Source organism: Bos javanicus, chromosome 14 (genome assembly GCF_032452875.1).
Source record: "Bos javanicus breed banteng chromosome 14, ARS-OSU_banteng_1.0, whole genome shotgun sequence".
NCBI lineage: Eukaryota > Metazoa > Chordata > Mammalia > Artiodactyla > Bovidae > Bos > Bos javanicus.
This window is the reverse complement of record NC_083881.1, coordinates 33,638,392-33,658,449: the sequence shown is the minus strand read 5'-3', so window position 1 is coordinate 33,658,449 and position 20,058 is coordinate 33,638,392. Positions and strand designations below refer to the sequence as shown.

Here is a 20,058-nt window from a genome sequence, read left to right as displayed (position 1 = left end):
TACCATCTGCAGTGATTTTGGAACCCAAGAAAATAGTCTGTCATTGTTTTCATTGTTTCCCCATCCATTTGCCATGAAGTGATGGAACCAGATGCCATGATCTTGTTTTTTTGAATGTTGAGTTTTAAGCCAAATTTTTTACTCTCTTTTTCATCTTTATCAAGAAGTTCTTTAGTTCCTCTTCGCTTTCTGCCTTAAGGGTGGTGTCATCTGAGTTACTGATATTTCTCCCGGCAATCTTGATTCCAGCTTGTGTTTCATCCAGCCCAACATTTCACATGATGTACCCTGCATATAAGTTAAACAAGCAGGATGACAATATATAGCCTTGACGTACTCCTTTCCCAGTTTGGAACCAGTCTGTTGTTCCATGTCTGGTTCTAACTGTTGCTTCTTGATGTGCATACAGGTTTCTCAAGAGGCAGAATTCGTTGTGATCCACACAGTCAAAGGCTTTGGCATAGTCAAAGAAGCAGAAGTAGATGTTTTTTCTGGAGCTCTCCTGCTTTTTCTTTGATCCAACGGATGTTGGCAACTGATCTCTGATTCCTCTGCCTTTTCTAAATTCAGCTTGAACATCTGGAAGTTCTCAGTTCACATAGTGTTGAAGCCTGGCTTGGAGAATTTTGAGCATTACTTTGCTGGAGTGTGAAATGAGTGCAATTATGTGGTAGTTTGAACATTCCTGACATTGCTTTTTTTGGGGATTGAAATGAAAACTGACCTTTTCCAGTCCTGTGGTCACTGCTGAGTTTTCCAAATTTGCTGGCATATTGAGTTGCAGCACTTTCACAGCATCATCTTGTAGGATTTGAAATAGCTCAGCTGGAATTCCATCACCTTCACAAGCCTTGTTCATAGTGATTCTTCCTGAGTTCACTTGACTTTGGACTCCAGACTGTCTGGCTCTAGGTGAGTGATCAGACCATCATGATTATCTGGGTCATGATGATTTTTTTTTTTTTTTGTATAGTTTTTCTGTGTATTCTTGCCACCTGTTTTTAATACCTTCCGCCTTTGTTTGGTCCATACCATTTCTGTCCTTTATTGTGCACATCTTTGCATGAAATGTTCCCTTGGTGTCTCTAATTTCCTTGAAGATATCTCTAGTCTTTACCATTCTTTTTTCCCTCTCTATTTCTTGCACTGATCACTTAGGAAGGCTTTCTTGTTTCTTCTTGCTATTCTTTGGAACTCTGAATTCATATGGGTATATCTTTCCTTTTCTCCTTGGCCTGCTGCTTACATTAAGTCACTGTCTGTTTTATTGTTGTATGTGTGTGCTCAGTCGCTTGGTCATGAATGACTCTTTGTGACCTCATGGACTATATAGCCTGCCAAGCTCCTCTGTCCATGGAATTTTTCAGGCAAGAATACTGGAGTGGATTGCCATTTTCTTCTCCAGGGAATCTTCCTGACCCAGGGATTGAACCCATGTCTCTGGCATCTCCTGTACTGGCAGGCGGATTCTTTACCCCTGAGCCACCTGGGAAGACATTTATTGTTGTATATTACTGTAAATAAGCATCAATCCTTAAGCAGTTGATTTAATGAAGATTAGGCAGCACGCTTACTCTTCTTTCCTGTTTTTTGTTCATTTTAGTCTCCCTGTGGCTAGTTTTCTTAAGGCTAGTTTTCTTAAAGCTTCAATGAAGGTAGGGCATGTCATTATACCTCTCATAGTTTCCTAGGCTTTGAAATTAGTCAGTTATCTTAGTTAACCTCAGAAACTCCTCCCATCTCTCTAATTCTATTATTCCATGATTTTTATAGTAATGTGTCATGTGTGACTCAGGTTTCCAGCTTGGACCATGCAGTTATAAGGCATTTGTTAGTGAGTCCTTGTTCCTGGCATGGAAAGAACACTTACATGGACCTTGAGTTTACATGAGCCTCTTGCTTGCAAGGGTGACTTGTCGGAGATTTTTTGTTTACTGGAAAGGTGATACCGTCCCTTTGCACAAGGATGAGTGTGGATCCTGCATTGTGTTCTCCCAGGACAGGCACAGCTCAGCTAATAAGAGGTTGCTTGGTGTGACTCAGATTTCAACACTTGCACTATTATTATAATCCAGTCTGTCTTCTGGAGCCTAAGTTATAGTGAAATAAGACATTATTATTCTTTCTTTTTAAAAGTAATTTATTTATGACTCTGCAGGGTCTTCATTGCTATGCATGGGCTTTCTCTGGTTGTGCTGAGCAGGGGCTACTCTCTGGTTGTGATGTGTGGGCGTCTCATTGCTGTAGCTTCTCTTGTTGAGGAGCACGGGCTTCAATAATCGCTGGTAGGGGCTCTTTCACTTTTCACTTTCATGCATTGGAGAAGGAAATGGCAACCCACTCCAGTGTTCTTGTCTGGAGAATCCCAGGGACACGACTGAAGTGACGTAGCAGCAGCAGCAGCTCAGTGGTTGCGGCTCCTGGGCTCTTGAGCACAGGCTCAATAGTTGTGACCGACGGACTTACTTGCTCCACAACATGTGGGATCTTCCCGGGTCAGTAATCAAACTCTTGTCTCCTGCATTGGCAGAAAGAAAGTGAAAGTGTTAGTCGCTCAGTCGTGTCTGACTCTTTGCTACCCCTTTGTAGCCTGCCAGGCTCCTCTGTCCATGGAATTCTCCAGGCAAGAATACTGGAGTGGGTTGCCATTCCCTTCTCCAGGGGATCTTCCTGACCCAGGGATCAAACCCAGGTCTCCCGCATTGCAGGCAAATTCTTTACCCTCTGAGTTACCAGGAAAGCCTGACAGTATTATTCTTAAAAATAATTTTTTTAATCAGTGCAGTGTAAAGGATTAACTGTGTCAGCATCTTTCTTTCTTTGTGCCACTATGGCCTTTCCCACTGCTTTTATATTTGTTGTTTCTTTGGATTTTGTTAAAACTTTTGATACTCCATCATTTCTTTGTATCAGACATCATGATCTCAAGAGAAGAGCAAGTGTACCCAAGGGTGACCTGGGAGTGTGCCTTTGTTTCCAGAACTCAGGAAATCTTTTGCCTTCCTGTCATCATGTGTGTTGACATTCTCTTTAGATTCCTTTCTCTTGAGTGAACATACCCACAAAGGAGAGGTATTTGGAATCCGTGGCTGTCATAAATGAATACAAAGCATGCTGTTAATAAGAAATTCCTTGTGACTTCTAAATAGGCATAGTGATAACCCTATTGTATGTATTTGAAGCCTGTCATTTTTAGTGACTATGCATGCAGGCATGTAAATTCCTTTTATTTGATCATGGCTTGCAATTTGGTTCTTGAAGAACTAGTGAAGAGTAATGCACAAAGAATATGTTTTATGTGATGCCAGTTAAAATAGCACGAAGCAGCCTCATCTGCTTCCTGGCCTCCTGGGACATCCATTTCATCATCCATGAAATGTGGAAATAGGTCTAGAACAGAGTTTCTCAGATCTGTATACAGTACTGAGATTTGGGTTAGTTTATTCTTTCTTGTGGGGCAAGGGCTGTTCTGGGTATCGTTGGGCTCTTTATATATATCTATATATTTAGATTGAGGGCAGGAGGAGAAGGGGTCGACAGAGGATGAGATGGTTGGATGGCATCACTGACTCAATGGACATGGGTTTGGGCGGACTCCGGGAGTTGGTGATGGACAGGGAGGCCTGGCGTGCTGTGGTTCATGGGGTCGCAAAGAGTTGGACACGACTGAGTGACTGAACTGAAATGAACTGATATACATATTTAAGATTTCTTTGATGTGGGCCATTTCTAAAGTCTTTGTTGAATTTGTTACAATATTGCTTCTGTTTTATGCTTTGGTGTTTTTGATCCCAAGGCATGTGGGATCTTAGTTCCCCAACCAGGGATCGAACCCACCACCCCTGCACTGGAAGGTGAAGCCTTAACCACTGGACCACCAGAGAAGGCCCCTACTGGACGTTTAGAAGCAGCCCTGGCCCCTACCCACTAGATGTCAGTAGCACCCTTTTGTTCTGATGAACAAAAATGTCTCCTGACACTGCCAAAATTACCCCTGTGGAGAACTACTGGTTTAGAATCACCTTTTAAAGGTATATTCAAACTGTCAAATGGTATGATTCAAAATATCAAGCGTTATGGTATTGTGAACATAAGAATTACGAGTGCTAAGTTGCTTCAGTTCTGTCTGAGTCTTTGCAACCCTATGGACTATAGCCCACTAGGCTCCTCTGCCCACGGGACTCTCCAGCTAAGGATACTGGCGTGGGTTGCCATTTCCTCCTCCAGGGCATCTTCTTGACTCAGGGATCAAGCCTGTGTCTCTTCTGTCTCCTGCACTGGCAGGCAGGTTTTTTACCACTAGCGCCACCTGGGAAGCCCAATAATTATGAGTCTTGTGATAAAAATTACTTCAGGGGAGGGATGGGAATGACCAGAGTTTATTTTACTTTTCCCTCTTTGGAAGGCTTTCTTGATAAAGTTTAAATATTGCTATGAGTTTGTTCCTTTTGTTCAAATTTGATGAGTCAGTTATTGAGGTGTGAGGGAGGCTACAGGAGAAAAGCCTTCAAACAAACAAAGGAGGCTTCTGGATGAATGGTTTCTGAACATAGTCATTAAAGGTAAATCCTAGCACATGACTGACACTCTTAAATATCTGTTGAATGAATGGATGATGAGTAATGGGACAGGTGAATGAAATCTGCCATTTCCAGCCCATGTGGCTTTAGGAACAGTATTTCATGAGTGACACCTGAAAATGGTGGCTTCGAAAGCAAAGGAAGGTCATTGGATGTGAGCACTCAGAGCCCCTTCATCCTTCCACGGGTTCCCTCTGGGCACCTGCTGGCCTCTGCCATTCCTTAGCCATTTCCTTCTGCTTCTCCCTCTGGCCCTATCTATCCTTACTTGACTTTTTTGCCCTTTTCTGTTTCTTGCCTGAACTGATTTGATTTGTGTTTTCCACATTGCATCATTTCTTTGAATCAGAAATCATGATCTCTTGAGAAAATAGAACCTATTGTGTTTGCCTGGGAGTCCACATCTGCTCATTCTTTTCTTAACGCTTTTGGCAGGGCCTGGTCTTCACTGCTGTGTGTGGGCTCTCTAGTTTCGGGGGCGGGGGGCTACCCTCTAGTGGCCGTGTATGGGCTTCTATTGTGGTGGCTTCTCTTGTTGAGGAGCATGGCCTCGAGGGCACATAGACTCAGTAGTTGTGGCGCACAGGCTTTGTTGCCCCTCAGCTTGTGGAATCTTCTCAGACCAGGGATCAAACCCACGTCCCATGCACTGGCAGGCAGATTCTTAACCAGTGGGCCACTAGGGAGGTCCCACATCTGGGCATTCTTGAGGGAAGGAGAGTGTAATTGTTCTTCTCTGGTTGTCTGAATCAAACCAGTGCTCTAATTCCTGATGGTCTTAAAAAAAAACACCTTCTTTTGATATTCTAGAGTCCCTTGTCTTTCTTTGATAATTTATTTCAGAGCAAAGGCTTTTGGTCAAAGGAACTTGTGTTGATAGCCCTGATTGATGGATTCCATATTAGTGTCCTCATCACAATATTATTAATTTGGCACAAAAATATTTTTTCCATTTTACAGTTAAAGAAATTGAGGCCTCAATTTGTTACGATATAGAGCCAAGTGTCTGCAGTGAGTGAGTAGGTTCTATGAAGGTTAGAACTGAGCTCAGATTACCAAGATGGACGGTGGAATTGAGGCATGATAAATAATATGATACAAATGTACTAAGTCTGTAGTATGGGAAAATTGAAAAATGTTTTCTTTCTGTTCTGTTTTAAAGTCACAATAATAATTATCTAGGGTGCTACTTCCTGGTACCATGGCTTTGATTTCATGGGGACATATTCTCTAAAACAGACACCTTACTTAACATCCTGTGAATTTTATTTTGCAAATGTTAACGGCTCATGATCTGCTTTTCTCTCTTAGACCTTCTCTGACCATGCCACATAGGAATCTGACAGGAAGCTGCAATGTTAACTGTGGTTGTAAAACACATGAGTATGAGCCAGTCTGTGGATCGGATGGAATTACATACTTTAACCCTTGTCTGGCTGGCTGTGTTAATAGTGGGAATGTGAGCACCGGGGTGAGTATATTTCACAAGCTCCTGTCGTGTTGTTGGACTTTGTATGCAAACAGAATGCTTCAGTCTCCCTTTTCCAAAAACTTCAAATAAGATACAGGATATTTTCTGTCAAGGGCTTTCCAGGTGGCTCAGTGGGTAAAGAATCCTCCTGCAATGCAGGAGGCACAGGAGGTGCAGGTTTGATTCTTGAGTCAGGAAGATCCCCTGGAGGAGGGCAGGCAACCCACTCAGTATTCTTGCCTGGAGAATCCCATGGACAGAGGAGCCTGGTAGGCCACAGTCCCTGGGGTCGCAAAGAGTTGGACACGACTAAGCAACTGAGCATGAATGCACATGTGCTTCTGTCAAAAACCCGGAGGAAAGAAAATTATGCAATAAATACTATTATTTTATTTCCCAGGGATAATTGGAGTTTTTGAATATCGTGATCTGATTCCACATCATTCCCCTCTAGTGACTTCCTGTGCCAACCCAGTGAAACTTGATAAGGTCGAGTGCTGGATGTCTCCTCTGCTACCCCAACAGGGCCCTTGTGATGATGGATGTGAAGGTCGAGATGACCATACTCTGTGCTGCTAGAAGAGAACAGGAGAGCACCTCCCCTGCTCAGAGCCTGTGAACATGGGCAGTGGCCATTTTTCATAGACTATCAATTCAGATTTTTTTTAAAACGTTCAGAGTAAAGTTATTTCTGTCAGTTCAAGAATAGGCTATTTTGAGAATTCACTTTCCCGTGAATTATAAATAGGCAGTAATACTGTGGGAGAAGGTTTTCATATTCTACTCCGTTCTTTATTGAGCCTGGTTCCGTTCTTTGCATAATAACAGACTGTAGGCGGCTGCTTTCATTGAAAGGTTGAGGTGCCTTTGTTTGTTCTGGTGATATGGGATGATACCGTTGATTGCGTGTCTTGGGGATGTCATATTTGATCTCTGAGTTTTAAACTATGGTGATGAATTGAGATTCCTCTTGCTGGCTCCTCTTTATATAACTGGTGAGCTGCAGGGTGTGACTGAATTGAAAGGGACAATGAGACCTGCTGTTCAAATGAGGGCCACAGACCAGAGGACTCACTCGCCCCCGGGGAAGGACTTAGCCACTGAGTCCTCTGGTCTGTGGCCCTCATTCATACAAAGAGGCCCACAGTCCTTGGAGCACAGGCGGCCACGCGGCTCCCCATCTTTGTACTTGTACCTCCTGCTTCTCTGGGTGGCTGAGAGGTCACAATGACAGTGAGCTCAGCTGATGTCCATTCAGTAAAAGCAGCGTAATAGAAAGGTCCATTGGCTGTTTCGTTTGAGACATCTTTTGAGTCCCTTGTATTAGCTGGTTTCAAATGAAACAGCCAGTGATACATTCACTAGGGTTGGTACTGAAGTCGTTACAGTTGCATTGTGAACTCTCTGCATTTATTTAACAGATATTTACATTTGATCCTACACTGTTCCAGGGTTTTGCTAAGCACTCTGGTGAGCACAAATGAAAATAAGGTTTAGTTCCTGTTTTCGAGGGGCTTCTCTGTTTGGAGAGCCCAAGAATGAACATCCATTGAAGCAGCATCTGATTTATGACCCAAAATGAGGATATGGAACAGGGCTGTGCTTGTGCAGTTGCATCAGACTTTGCAACTCCATGGACTATAGCCCGCCAGGCTTCTCTGTCCCTGGGATTTTCCAGCAAGAATACCAGGGTGGGTTGCCATTTCCTACTCCAGGGAATCTTCCCAACCCAGAGATTGAACGTCAGTCTCCTGCATTGGCAGGTGGATTCTTTACCACCTCGCCACCTGGGAAGCCCTTATGGAACATGAATAGTAAAGAATTGAGTATTGAAGGTTTCTGATCAAAGTTTAAACAACCCTGAGCAGCAGATTTTGATGTTGTTAGATGCACTTTTTGAATCCTTGCTGTTAAAATGAGGAAGATATTTTCCTCTTTTTTCTTTTTTGGGCTGTGCTGCACAACTTGTGGGGCCTCAGTTCCCTGATCAGGGATTGAACCCAGGCTGCGACAGTGAGAGCCTGGAATCTTAACTACTAGGCCACCAGAGAGCTCCCAGAAGATACTTTCAATGAACTATTCTGCATGTTTTTAAATGCTGGAGTGATTTTAGAGCCTTTTAACTCTGACTGTTCGTATGCTGAATTTTGCTTTGGATCGTCATCCACTGATCTTTATTATCACTTAGATGCGGAACTACACAGAATGCACCTGTGTTCAGAGCCGCCAGGTGATCACACCGCCCACAGTGGGACAGCGCAGCCAGCTCCGCGTGGTTATCGTCAAGACGTACCTCAATGAGAACGGCTACGCTGTGTCCGGGAAGTGTAAACGGTCCTGTAACACCCTCATCCCATTCTTAGTTTTTCTGTTCATAGTGACCTTCATCACAGCATGCGCCCAACCGTCAGCCATCATAGTAACACTCAGGTGAGGACGGCGTTCAACATCTAGGTTGGGTTATACACTCAGAATTGCCAGAATTTTTATTCCAGACTGGGGACTGATGTGGTAAAGTGGTGATGAAAGCAAAATGAGATTGTGCAGGAAAGTGCTTCAGACATTTACCTGGTGAACTTAAGAGAAGGGAGTTTTCCCATGTCAGGAAGGGAAAGGAAGATGGTAACATTCATTGAGCATCCCAGATGGCTCAGTGGTAAAGAATCTGCCTGCCAGTGCAGGAGACATGGATTAGATCCCTGGGTCGGGAAGATCCCCTGGAGAAGGAAATGGCAACCCACTCTGGTATTCTTGCCTGAGAAATCCCATGGACAGAGGAACCTGGTGGGCTGCGGTCCATGGGGTCGCAAAAGAGTTGGTCATGACTTAGCAACTAAACAACAGCAACATTTCATCCTCCAGGACTTTTTTTATTTAGATGAATTATGTCCCCATAGTTCAGGGAAACTTTGTTTGGATGCCTTTGGTTCCTGAAGTCTCTTCTGAAAGGTTCAAGTTCAGGAGCTGAAAGCTATGACTGTATTAGCTACAAGAAGCCTGCCCTGAGAGGAGGTGACAAGTCATTTGGTGAAGTCACTAAATCGTACATACGGCTAAGAATATTCTCTCTGACCTTGTAGGTAGTTAATACCTCCAGGATCAGTGACCGTTGTTGCTGGGCTTGCAATTCCAAATGCTTATTTCATTAATTTCACTATCGTATAACATTCTGGCATTGAATCAGGGAAAGGGCAGACTAGGAAATGTAATTTTAAGTTGTTCATGCTGTGCTTTCTTTGCCATATTATATATCCCATTTGTGTGTGTGTGTGGTGTTTTTTTTTTTACTTCTGAGAGAGAATGTGGAGGTTACCTTAATGGAGGCTCTATTTAAAATGTTGACACCAACACATTCGAATCAGAGTGTTGGTATTTGAGGTAAAGATGGCCATAGACCAAGGAAGGGAGTGGACAGTGTGGTGAAGAGATGAAAGCATGGCCACAGCAGCTTTAGGGGGGCTGGGATGCAGGGGGATGAAGGAAGGAGGGGTGTCAGTCTCCACAGTCTCCCTTTTGTGCCCTCCCTGGGCTCCTTGGTAACCCAGGATGCTGGCTTCTGGTGGGATGCATCTGCTGAGATGTCTTTCTTAGCAGGGAGCTTGGGCTGCTTGCCTGCCAGTTCTGCATAGTCTGGCTTCCCTTCTATGGGATGCTGAGTTAGATGTTGCTCAGCTTATGAGTTCCTTGACGGCAAGATAACAAATGGTACCCAGGAGTCCCACTGGTCCCATTGGTTTGGGACCAATCCTCAGATCCTCAGTCAGCAGATACTTACAGAGTAACGACAGTGTGTGCCACACTGGGGGAATTGCTGTGAGCAAATAAAGAAATTAGGGGAAAAGATGACAAGTACACTGGTCCTCGAGAATTTCACATTGCATACTGAGAACCCTATGTGTATGGGCTAGAAAGGATAAAGTACTTCATCATAAAAAAAATGGGAATCGTTACTAATCTAATACTTTGAACTTTAATTCTACAAGAGATGTTAAATAACCAGAAAAGAGGTGCCTGTTTAATAATGTTTAAACATGGCAGATCATCAGTTGTCTTCTAACCCAAAACTTCAGAAAAGGAGACATTCAGTCTTTGCTAATTACAACATCAATAGACTCCAATCATCCTGCCATGTGGGATTTACTTGAAACTTAAGTTTTAGGAAAAGAAGAAAAAGTGAGGTGATGGGGAAGGATTCATTCCATTTCTAACTTTTGACTTATTTCCAATACATTTTGGGACTGTTAGAAAAAAAACTTTTTTCTCTATATTTTTCCTTGAGAAATTGCAGAAGTAAATTTCAGTGTGCCATTGTGGAAAGTGCAGGCAAACAGAAAAAGAATGCAATAGTTAGGATTATCAGTTTTTTTCTGAGTTGATTTTGCAAGCTCAGAGCTGCTTCTGTAGTTTCAGCCCTGAACCTTTATCCTTCCACATGTTATTTACACAAAAAGTGGAGTTAATCAGAGTTCTTTGGAGTCTTCACTGGGTAGACCTTTATTCAGTGATGTAGCGATAAGCCGTCTTGTTCAACTATTGTTAGTAACTTCTAGCGAAATCAATATTTTGGCCCATTATCTATGTGGTCCCTGGCCCTGCAGCTAAGCAGGTTTGACTTGACATTCATTTTCTTGAAGCCCTTGTTCTAAAATATTTCTTTACCTTCTTTGTAGGTCTGTAAAAGATGAAGAGAGGCCTTTTGCCCTGGGAATGCAGTTTGTTTTATTGAGAACACTTGGTATGTTCCTAAATTTCCCACACTGCCTTTTAGTTCCTCTTTGCAGATGCCAAATTTTCACTGTCCTTTAAAAAATGTCAAGTCAGATCACTTGTTACCATTCGTACTAGCTAGGAGTTTACACGTTAGTGGGCAGGCGCAACTTCCTCATTTTCTGATTTGAACCAAAAGCTGACCAACTCTGTCGCTGATGAAACAAAACAAAACTGACTTTTGATCGGTTTCTCTTTCACTCTGAGTATGCACTTGGACTAAATTCCCCAGAGTTTTGTACAGTTAGAAATCTTGAACCAAGAAACTGTTGTGGGCTTACAGTCCTGGTGTTTCTGTCCCTTTTGTGACTTTGTAACATGAAAATGATGGGAATTAGTGCTTACTTTGTGTGTATGTGTGTCCAAAAATTTCAGTTCCTTATTTCTTTCTAGTAATTGTACTGGACTGGGTAAAGAGTATGCTGATCAGACTTTCTGAGGAAAAGAAATAAAAAATTCTAAATGGAAAAAAGATGTCCTAATTGATATATAGGGACTAAGCTTTACTTAGTGGCTCAGTGCTAAACAATCCACCTGCCAATGCAGGAAACACAGGTTCGATCCCTGGGTTGGGAAGATCCTCTGGAGGAAAAAATGGCAACCCACTCCAGTATTCTTGCCTGGAAAATTCCACGGACAGAAGAGCCTGGTGGGCTGCAGTCCGTGGGGTCGCAAAGAGTCAAACAGGACAGCGACTAAACAGCAGCAACATTTCTTTTTAACAGAGAAGCTTGTTAGCGCTGTGTCAATGTGGTAAGTCACAGAGTTTATTTGGACTCGAAGAACATCCTTCTGACTTCTACAAACATTGCATCACCTGTGATGTCTTGGGAGAGTGACTGGGGAGCAGTGTGTCCGACTTCAGTATATTTTTATATGACTTCCTTATTGTCAAGAATATTGTTTTCTTTCTTAAGGGGCAGTCTGTCATTTTCTTCAGCTGTTATTTTCCTCAGTAATCAGTATCATCACCCACAGGACAAAAAAAAATTTTTTTTAATTCAAACTGCTTATTTCAGTTTTGAAGGGTGAAACATTTTAAACATTTAAAAATCATCTGCCCCTTGGCAACAGGAATCCTCTCTGGTATTCCTTTTTTGTCTTCTGTTGTGGTTGATGGCCCAGACCAAGAGTGAGGACTTGTCAGTGGGCATCAAAGGCTTCTAGTGCCTTGAATTGAGTGGCCTATTTGTTTTTAAATTTCAGATATTAATCTGACTTTTTTGAGGGGAAGGTGCCATGCCACGTGGCTTTCAAGATCTTAGTTCCTGGGCCAGGAACTGAACCCAGGGCCAAGACAGTGAAAACACAGAGTCCTAACCACTGTACATGCAGGGAACTCCCCTCCCTAATTACATTTTTATCAATGTAAATTTTTATGTCTAAAAATATATTATTACTCTTGTTTTAACTTAATAGAATCTTTTGTAAAATTCTTTTTTTTTTTTTTAGCTTTTGATTTTATATTGGAGTATAGTTGATTAACAACTTTGTGTTAAGTTTCAGGTGTATAGCAAAGTAATTCAGTTATGAGTATACATGCATCTATTCTTTTTAAAATTCTTTTCCAAGTTATGCTGTTATCTAATATTGCTGCTGCTAAGTCACTTCAGTGGTGGCCGACTCTGTGCGACCCCATAGACGGCAGCCCATCAGGCTCCCCTGTCCCTGGGATTCTCCAGGCAAGAACACTGGAGTGGGTTGCCATTTCCTTCTCCAATGCATGAAAGTGAAAAGTGAAAGTGAAGTTGCTCAGTCGTGTCCGACTCTTAGTGACCCCATGGACTGCAGCCCACTAGGCTCCTCCGTCCATGGGATTTTCCAGGCAAGAGTATTGGAGTGGGGTGCCATTGCCTTCTCCAATATTGAGCAGACATAAAAATGTGTTCTTGCTTTTTAGACATGTTATATCATAATATGTCTAATAAGTAATACTTATAAAATAAACATCATAAAATGTCTAAAAAACCAAAGCACATTCCGACTCAGCTGTGACGTGAAAGATTTAAAGTAGTAGTGAATATGTCTATAAAAAGAATATTATGACAAGATGTGATGTATATTTCCAAAAAACAACACAGAAAAACCACTCCTCTCAACTGATTTTAGAGTAAACAGATATCTTGTTAATTTATAAATCTGTTTCCTCTTATAAGACGTGCTAACATCTTTTCTTTTTCTTTTCCCCTACCACTCTAGCATACATTCCGACTCCAATTTACTTTGGAGCAGTTATTGACACCACCTGCATGCTCTGGCAACAGGAGTGCGGAGTGCAAGGCTCTTGCTGGGAGTACAATGTCACGTCATTTCGTTTCGTCTATTTTGGTTTAGCAGCCGGCCTCAAATTTGTTGGCTTTATATTTATTTTTCTGGCCTGGTACTCCATTAAATACAAGGAGGAGGAACTGCAGAGGCAGAGGTGGAGAGAGTTCCCTCTGAGCACTGTGAGCGAGACGGTGGGCCGCCCCGACAGTGCCAATAAGGCTGCCCGGACTAGATCTTGTCCCGCTTTCAGCACCCAGGGAGAATTCCACGAAGAGACTGCTCTGCAAAAAGGGATCCAGTACACGGCACAGACCTATCCGGGGCCATTCCCAGAAGCAATAAGTTCCTCCCCAGACCTGGGGCTGGAAGAAAGCCCTGCGGCCATGTAGCCTCCCTCCTGAAGCTTGAAAATGGAAGACTTTGGTTTTGTTGGTTGAGTTGAATATGGCGACTTGAGAAACACCCGTGCCTTCTTTTCTTTCTTTTTTTAACCTCTAAAGACACAATCCTCAAACCAACAAAACTCACTATACACAGCCACTGTTGATTGAGGGCTGGATACCTCAACAAGAATGAGCCTTTCCTCCTCTCCAAGGAGGAGTTTAGATAGATTTGTTACTGTTTCTGAGATGTTGATTTGACGCTCATGCTCTGATATGATAGAAGGCTGGGTGCGTGGTTAACAAAATCTTGGGAAGTGTAATGGCAGTGCATATCATTAGCATACTCTCTGAACAAGGGTGAGCTTGACCGTGACTTTGCATTTACAAATCAAGGTTTTTAGATATGAACAACTACTGTGAGTTCTGCTACAAAGCACAAATGAATTTGCCTCAACTATGCAATTTGATTGGAAAATATAAGTGCAGCATGTTACTTTTGCTTTCATAGACTAAAGCAGATAGTTTTTTTGAAAAGAGGAAGCTAAACTTTCCCTAAAGTACTGTTTATAGCTTTTTAAGCCATAGCAGAATTAAAAATCAGGTAGAACTTCTTATATGCTTCACCAGAACCATAAGCATAGCATGAGAAAGGGAACAGCTAGTTTGTTTCATAAGACACATTCTCTTTTAGTCTGTCTGTCCCACTATAAAGGAAGCTGCTGAGTCATGAACCTGAGAGCTTGAATATAAACTACAGGAGTCTTTCATAAGGGACTTTAACACTCGTGTGCTAAACAATATGGCTAGAAACTGTCATTTGAGATGCATAATAAGAAAAGAAACTGATGGCTTTCTCATCCAAAGAAAATTGCTGCAGAAATTCTTTAGCTTTTAAGGGCCCATGTAAGGGTTGTTGAGAATTGTAACCTTAACACTCAAAGGAGTTGGAAAAAAGAAATCCCGCAGAAATAAGATTGAGTCTCACCTGATCATTTTAGTTATATCCCTGGAAGCACTAGCAGGGCTGTAGTTTTCTTTTTTATGTGCAGAGAATTGCTGTGGTTGTTGTGAAAATGGAGTCATTGAATCAGGAAAGCTGTACCTGTGGCATGAAATCCATGTTGAACAAAGGAGGGAGATCTGTGAGCCAGATCTTGGTGATGATCCTAAGTAAAGGTTGAAAATTATTTAAAATAAACTGGCCTGTCATACTGAATCCTACCTTATCAGAGTTAGAACCATTTTATACCTCCCTTTAGTTTCTTTCTACTGTAACTTTCCTGAAGTGATTTTGCAAGAGGATTTTTCTGTACCTAAATGCACTTGGGGTTCAACAGCCACCATCCTTTTCAGTACCTCTCAGCACATCACTTTGATTTAGATCCGCATGGGATGTTTTCTATATGGTTCTGAAGGTAGGTGCCTCCTGATAGCAATATAAACTGATGCGAGTTAACCTGTGGAATTTGGCTGCCCAGAAAAAGAATTATGACAACTCAGACTTAGGAGGGACTGTAATGTACAAATATCAATATGATGGAGAACTGTTTCTGCCAATGTGCCTAGGCTTATGTGAGGCTGATTTGGGAAATGATTCTCTTGTCTCATTTACACTCTTCAGTAGAAGGAATGTGATTGACCCATGATTCCTGGCTTTTTTGCCTCTATCCATGGGTGCATGGGTGGAGTTGTGTGAATATTCCTGGTTCAAGATTGTTTTCTTCTTTAACTTAGGAATGGTGTTGGTCAAATGGTTCTCTTGGTTGCAGGCAGTTTATGGAAAGGTTCTCTATAGGGTGGAGTTGGCAGTTAGGCTAAATAATGTCTACAGGGTGGAATTGGCAGTCCTGGGTGACAAGGACTTCCTTAGAGCAGACTTGTTTGGCTAAGTCATAAGAAGCATCATTGCCTGTAATTACACTGTGTCTGTAAAACTTTGGTCAACTTGGTGTATTTCGAAGATCTTCAGAGAATACTGCTTTATGTCTTTGAGTCTACTCTAGGGCCTTTGTGATCCCCCTCACCCTTTGTGGGAGATCTTTGATCCTTTAGAAGAGAAAGTTTCTTATTGGGTTGGAGCAAAACATAGGTAGATTGGGAAGAGATGTGATTATCTTCTAAATTTCCTCTGATTATTAAGAAACATTGAGAGAATTTGGGAAGGTTGGCACTTCTTTTTTTTTTTTTTTTGTAGCTAAGATTGTGTGTTTCCACACTCTTAGAATTTCTCTCTTCCTGTTATCACATTTTGAAAAGGAACACTGCCCTTAGAAATCTATGATCAGAAATGATGGTATGAGAAATCAGGTATAAATAGAGATCCCTCCCTGTCTTTACCTTGGAGATTCATTCAGTTCAGCCATCATGAGTGTCATTTCCTTATCAAAAGCTATTTTACCCAATTACCATCTGCCAGTCTATGAAATCCCTTGGGTTGATTAGGTCAACCCAAATTCAAAGAAATTGGCCGGAACTGTACACCACAATGTTAATGCTGTACTTCCTCAAATATCTGGGACTTATAACTAGCAGGTATAGCATTACCATGTTGTTGGTAAAAGTAAAATAAGCAGTAAAAATCATGGGAGACTGATGTTTTGGAATATGTACCAATTAAGAGTTGTCCCCAAAGCACTTTGGGTTCAGGTGGCATCATTGGAATATTAAGTAGTTAACTAAAGTGTCTATTTGCTAAATGACACCATTTGATTGTATATACAAGGTCCTTATACGCTTGATAATAAATTGGTCATGTTACTTTTAGAGTCACCACTCCTAATATAAGTTTAATTGACACTCTCCGTGAGCTTAGGCTTCTAATTACTTGGTTTTTTTTGAAAAGGTCACCTTGTTCTTTTAAAAATTCTGTAGTTTAAAGTATTATTTGGCCTTAATGTGCAAATATAATATCCTTGAGTCTAGCCTATTAATTTAGAAACCCCAGGCGGTAGAGTGGGCAGTTGGCACACATTATTTTGGCTATCTTCTTTAGCTTGACATCTTTATCCTTTGTAGGTGGATTTAATTCTTGAAAACAGTCAAGAACTAGGGTGGGGAAAAGAAAGGAGCAGCAGAGAGGAAGCAAGTGAGCAGTTGTTGAGAGTTGGCTATTGGCAGAGCGTTTTTATCAAGCACACAATAGGTAGCATGCATTTTAATCCTCTAAATAACTTTGCAAGATAGCTATTTTTTATTGTTCTTCTAAAACACAGGTCATGAACACTGAGGCTCATAGAGGTCAAGTGATTTGTTTAGGATTTACATAGTGGCCAAGTCAGGGTTTGGATGCTCATTTCTTGTCGTGCACTTCTTACACTACGTAATACTTACAGTAATTTTGGTTAACATAGGTAAGATGTGACTATAAGATAGTGAGGTGAAGCATTTCATATTTTGATGTGTTACTATTTCTGAAGAGTAGAGAAGTTATTATTTCCTTGTGTAAAATAGACAAAAAATCTGTAGAAAACATCAAAATGGAATGTTTTGATTTTCAAGGTAAATTTACATTTATTTAGCTAAGTCTTATATTCACAACTGTTTGCCCTAACTTACCTCAAGTATTTATTTATAGTTCCTATTTAATGTAGAACAAAACCAATTTTAGTGTTAACATTGCATCTCAGTAGTGTCTGAAATGAACCATTATGAGGAAAGGCGGTTCAGAATTTTGAATCTGAGTTTTGGGGATTTCAAGTGTATGTTCTTTTTGTCCCCTCCTCTTTCAGAATGTTAACATTTCTATTAGTTTTTTAAATGACTAGCTTTTAAGTTTCTTAATACAAGTTTAACATGAACATACACAAAGTGTTACTTGTTAAGTGAACAGATACAAAATGTTATATGTTATGAACCAAACCACAGCCCAGTTGTTACTGATTGTCACCCTTAGTAGCTGCAGGAATAAATGGGCTCATGCCCCTAGAAATGTCAGCAGGGGCTTACCTGGAGGAGGTAATGGTAGTCCTGCCTTTTCACCAACCACCAAGACAGTTCTCTCTGAGCCTGCATTTCTGTCTGGCATTCTTTGGTAGACTTGGAGCCAAGAAGTTTCTTCTTGGAGCCTGTTTTGTATCAAATACAGGTGCACCAAAGAGAAGCTTTATAGTTTGCTTGGACCTGAAGCATTTGGAGATTCTCTAGTTGTGCTTGAGCAGGAACCTAGGGTGGTAGCCAAATACAGTATGACTTTGTGTGTACTTAAAGCATCCTAAATGACACAGAAATGTGATCATAGCTACTGATATATAGGTGCGTGTGTGTGTCTGCTAAGTCACTTCAGTTGTGTCCAACTCTTTGTGACCCCCTGGACTGTAGCCCGCCAGGCTCCTCTGTCCATGGGATTTTCCAGGCAAGAATACTGGAGTGGGTTGCCATCCCCTCCTCCAGGGGCTCTTCCTGACCCAGGGATTGAACGTGCATCTCTTAGGTCTCCTGCATTGGCAGGCGGGTTTTTTGTTTGTTTGTTTGTGTTTTTTTTTTTTTTTTTAACCACTGGTGCCACCTAGTAAGCCTCATAAAGGTGCATACTGAGTATTCTAAGTAGCGAAGTGAGTGAAGTCGCTCAGTCGTGTCCGACTCTTCGCGACCCCGTGGACTGCAGCCCACCAGGCTCCTCCGTCCATGGGATTTTCCAGGCAAGAGTACTAAGTAGCAGGTGGATATCAAAATACTGCATAACCCCAGGATTGTTTAGGATGCAGGCTTGCTATTCCTGTTATACGGATGGGTAGAGATTCTTTACACACATATAACTGCATTTCCTCTTTCTAGTTTGGAAGGGAGTGCCATGGCTGGCAAGGCGACATTTCTGGCCTCATGCACTTTATCTTTTCTATCTTCTCTGCTTTCCTTACCTTCTAGTATGCTGCTGGCTGTATCTATCCCAGACTTCTTGCCACATTGGAATGAGATCTGTGTATGTTTGAAGAGGTTATTTTAAGCACTTCATTTTTACTCAGCCCCAGGAAGGGTCATTCGTGCTAAGTTGCTTCAGTCGTGACTGACTCTGTACAACCTTATGGACTGTAGCCTGCCAGGCTCCTCTGTTCATGGGATTCTCCAGGCAAGAATACTGGAGTGGGTTGCCATGCCCTCCTCCAGGGGTTGTTCCCAGCCCAGGGATCGAACCCACGTCTCTTATGTCTCCTGCATTGGCAGGCGAGTTCTTTACCATTAGCAACCAGCTGGGAAGCCAGCTATGATGTAAACCCTCCCTGGGTATTTGCTTTTAAAACATTAAAAAATAAATGCCTCGGTGCTAGAAGTATTTGATGATGCATGCTCACTACAAAAATGCACCACTGACTTGACAGTATTTCACTGAACGGGCTGCATGTGCTTTGCTTTTAGAAATCTGGAGAGTTTCTCAGAAAATAAGCATTCATTACTCTCATTACCACAGTTAATTCATGAACTTAACGCTGCAAAAAAGAAGAGTGTAAGGAGGATTACTTTTTTTTATGGAAAACTCAGTGCTTTTGATATTTATTTTAGCAAGAATAATCAGATGCTAAAAATAATTTCAGAGAGAGGGGAAAAATATTTCAGATAATCTTTTCTTATTTCTTCTCCCCCAAAACCTTACACACATGTAAGGTGTTTTTATAATATTGAGATTTTGAAGGTGTTGTCTTTTTCTGGTATTCTACTATTACATATTGAAATTGAAGGAGAAGGTATTATTGAAAACTGAAGTAATTGCAGGGACATATTAAACCAAAGGGGTGAACAAAAGAAGTTTAAAGTTTGTATGTTGAAATGAAAGATAAGGATAATGGTAAGACTTTATAGTGGGCATTTTTCTTAAAATACATACCTCTACCCCAAATATTAATTTGGAAGCATGAGAATGGCAGGTCAGCCACCGATTCTTTAGTTAAAGGAAAAGTGATAACTGTGTCCAATAACCTGGTGTTAGGGCCCTAGTGGCGTGTGTGTTCAGTGTGTGTGTGTTTGTGTATAGGGTGTGCTTGTGATGAAAGGCTGTTTTGAGTTGTTGCATAAAGAAATTTGATTTTGTGATTTTTAAAATGAATATTTATTTGGAGACCTCTTAGGGTAATGTACAAGATGTATAATTTCCTGTGTTTAATGAAATCTATTGTCATTGTACTAAGAAACATTGGTTTACAACATCTTGAATACTTGATTCTTGCAAATTCAGAAAAAAAAAGTTTAAAAAAAAAGAATAAAATGTGTGTTGGATTGAAATTTGTTTGTCTCTTAAGATTTTGGGGGTTTGAAGAGATGAAGTAATGATGTCAATGTTTTCTCCCACTGTAAAGGCCCACCAGGGGCCTTTCCTGGTGGTCTAGTGGCTGGGACTCCATGCTCCCAGTGCCGGGGCCCTAGTTCGATCCCTGGTTGGGGAACTAGATCCTGTGTGCCACAACTAACCTGGTGCAGCCAAAAAAAAAAAAAAAAAGACACAGGGATTAGATGAGGTTAAATGGGCCTCCACTTTCTCTGGAAAATGGCACAAATGAAATGGCACAAATTTCATTTCATTTCATTTTCCTTACCTAACTGGTAACTTTTCCTTGAAGCCAAATTGGGACTATAGTTTTTAGGAACTTGTGGTAGCATA

General features: G+C 41.5%; 1 protein-coding gene across 3 annotated transcripts in view; it reads left to right on the top strand.

Annotated features, from left to right (window-relative positions):
- Positions 1 to 19,682, top strand: part of SLCO5A1 (solute carrier organic anion transporter family member 5A1) — a 286,620-nt gene extending 266,938 nt beyond the window's left edge. For all 3 annotated transcript variants that reach the window (XM_061438944.1, XM_061438941.1, XM_061438943.1), the window contains 4 exons: positions 5,892 to 6,051; positions 8,240 to 8,481; positions 10,722 to 10,786; positions 13,018 to 19,682. In XM_061438944.1, coding sequence (XP_061294928.1) covers positions 5,892 to 6,051; positions 8,240 to 8,481; positions 10,722 to 10,786; positions 13,018 to 13,475 — 925 coding nt within the window. In that variant the 3' untranslated portion in view covers positions 13,476 to 19,682. The remainder of the gene's footprint in view (positions 1 to 5,891; positions 6,052 to 8,239; positions 8,482 to 10,721; positions 10,787 to 13,017) is intronic.
- Positions 19,683 to 20,058: the final 376 nt, after the last annotated feature.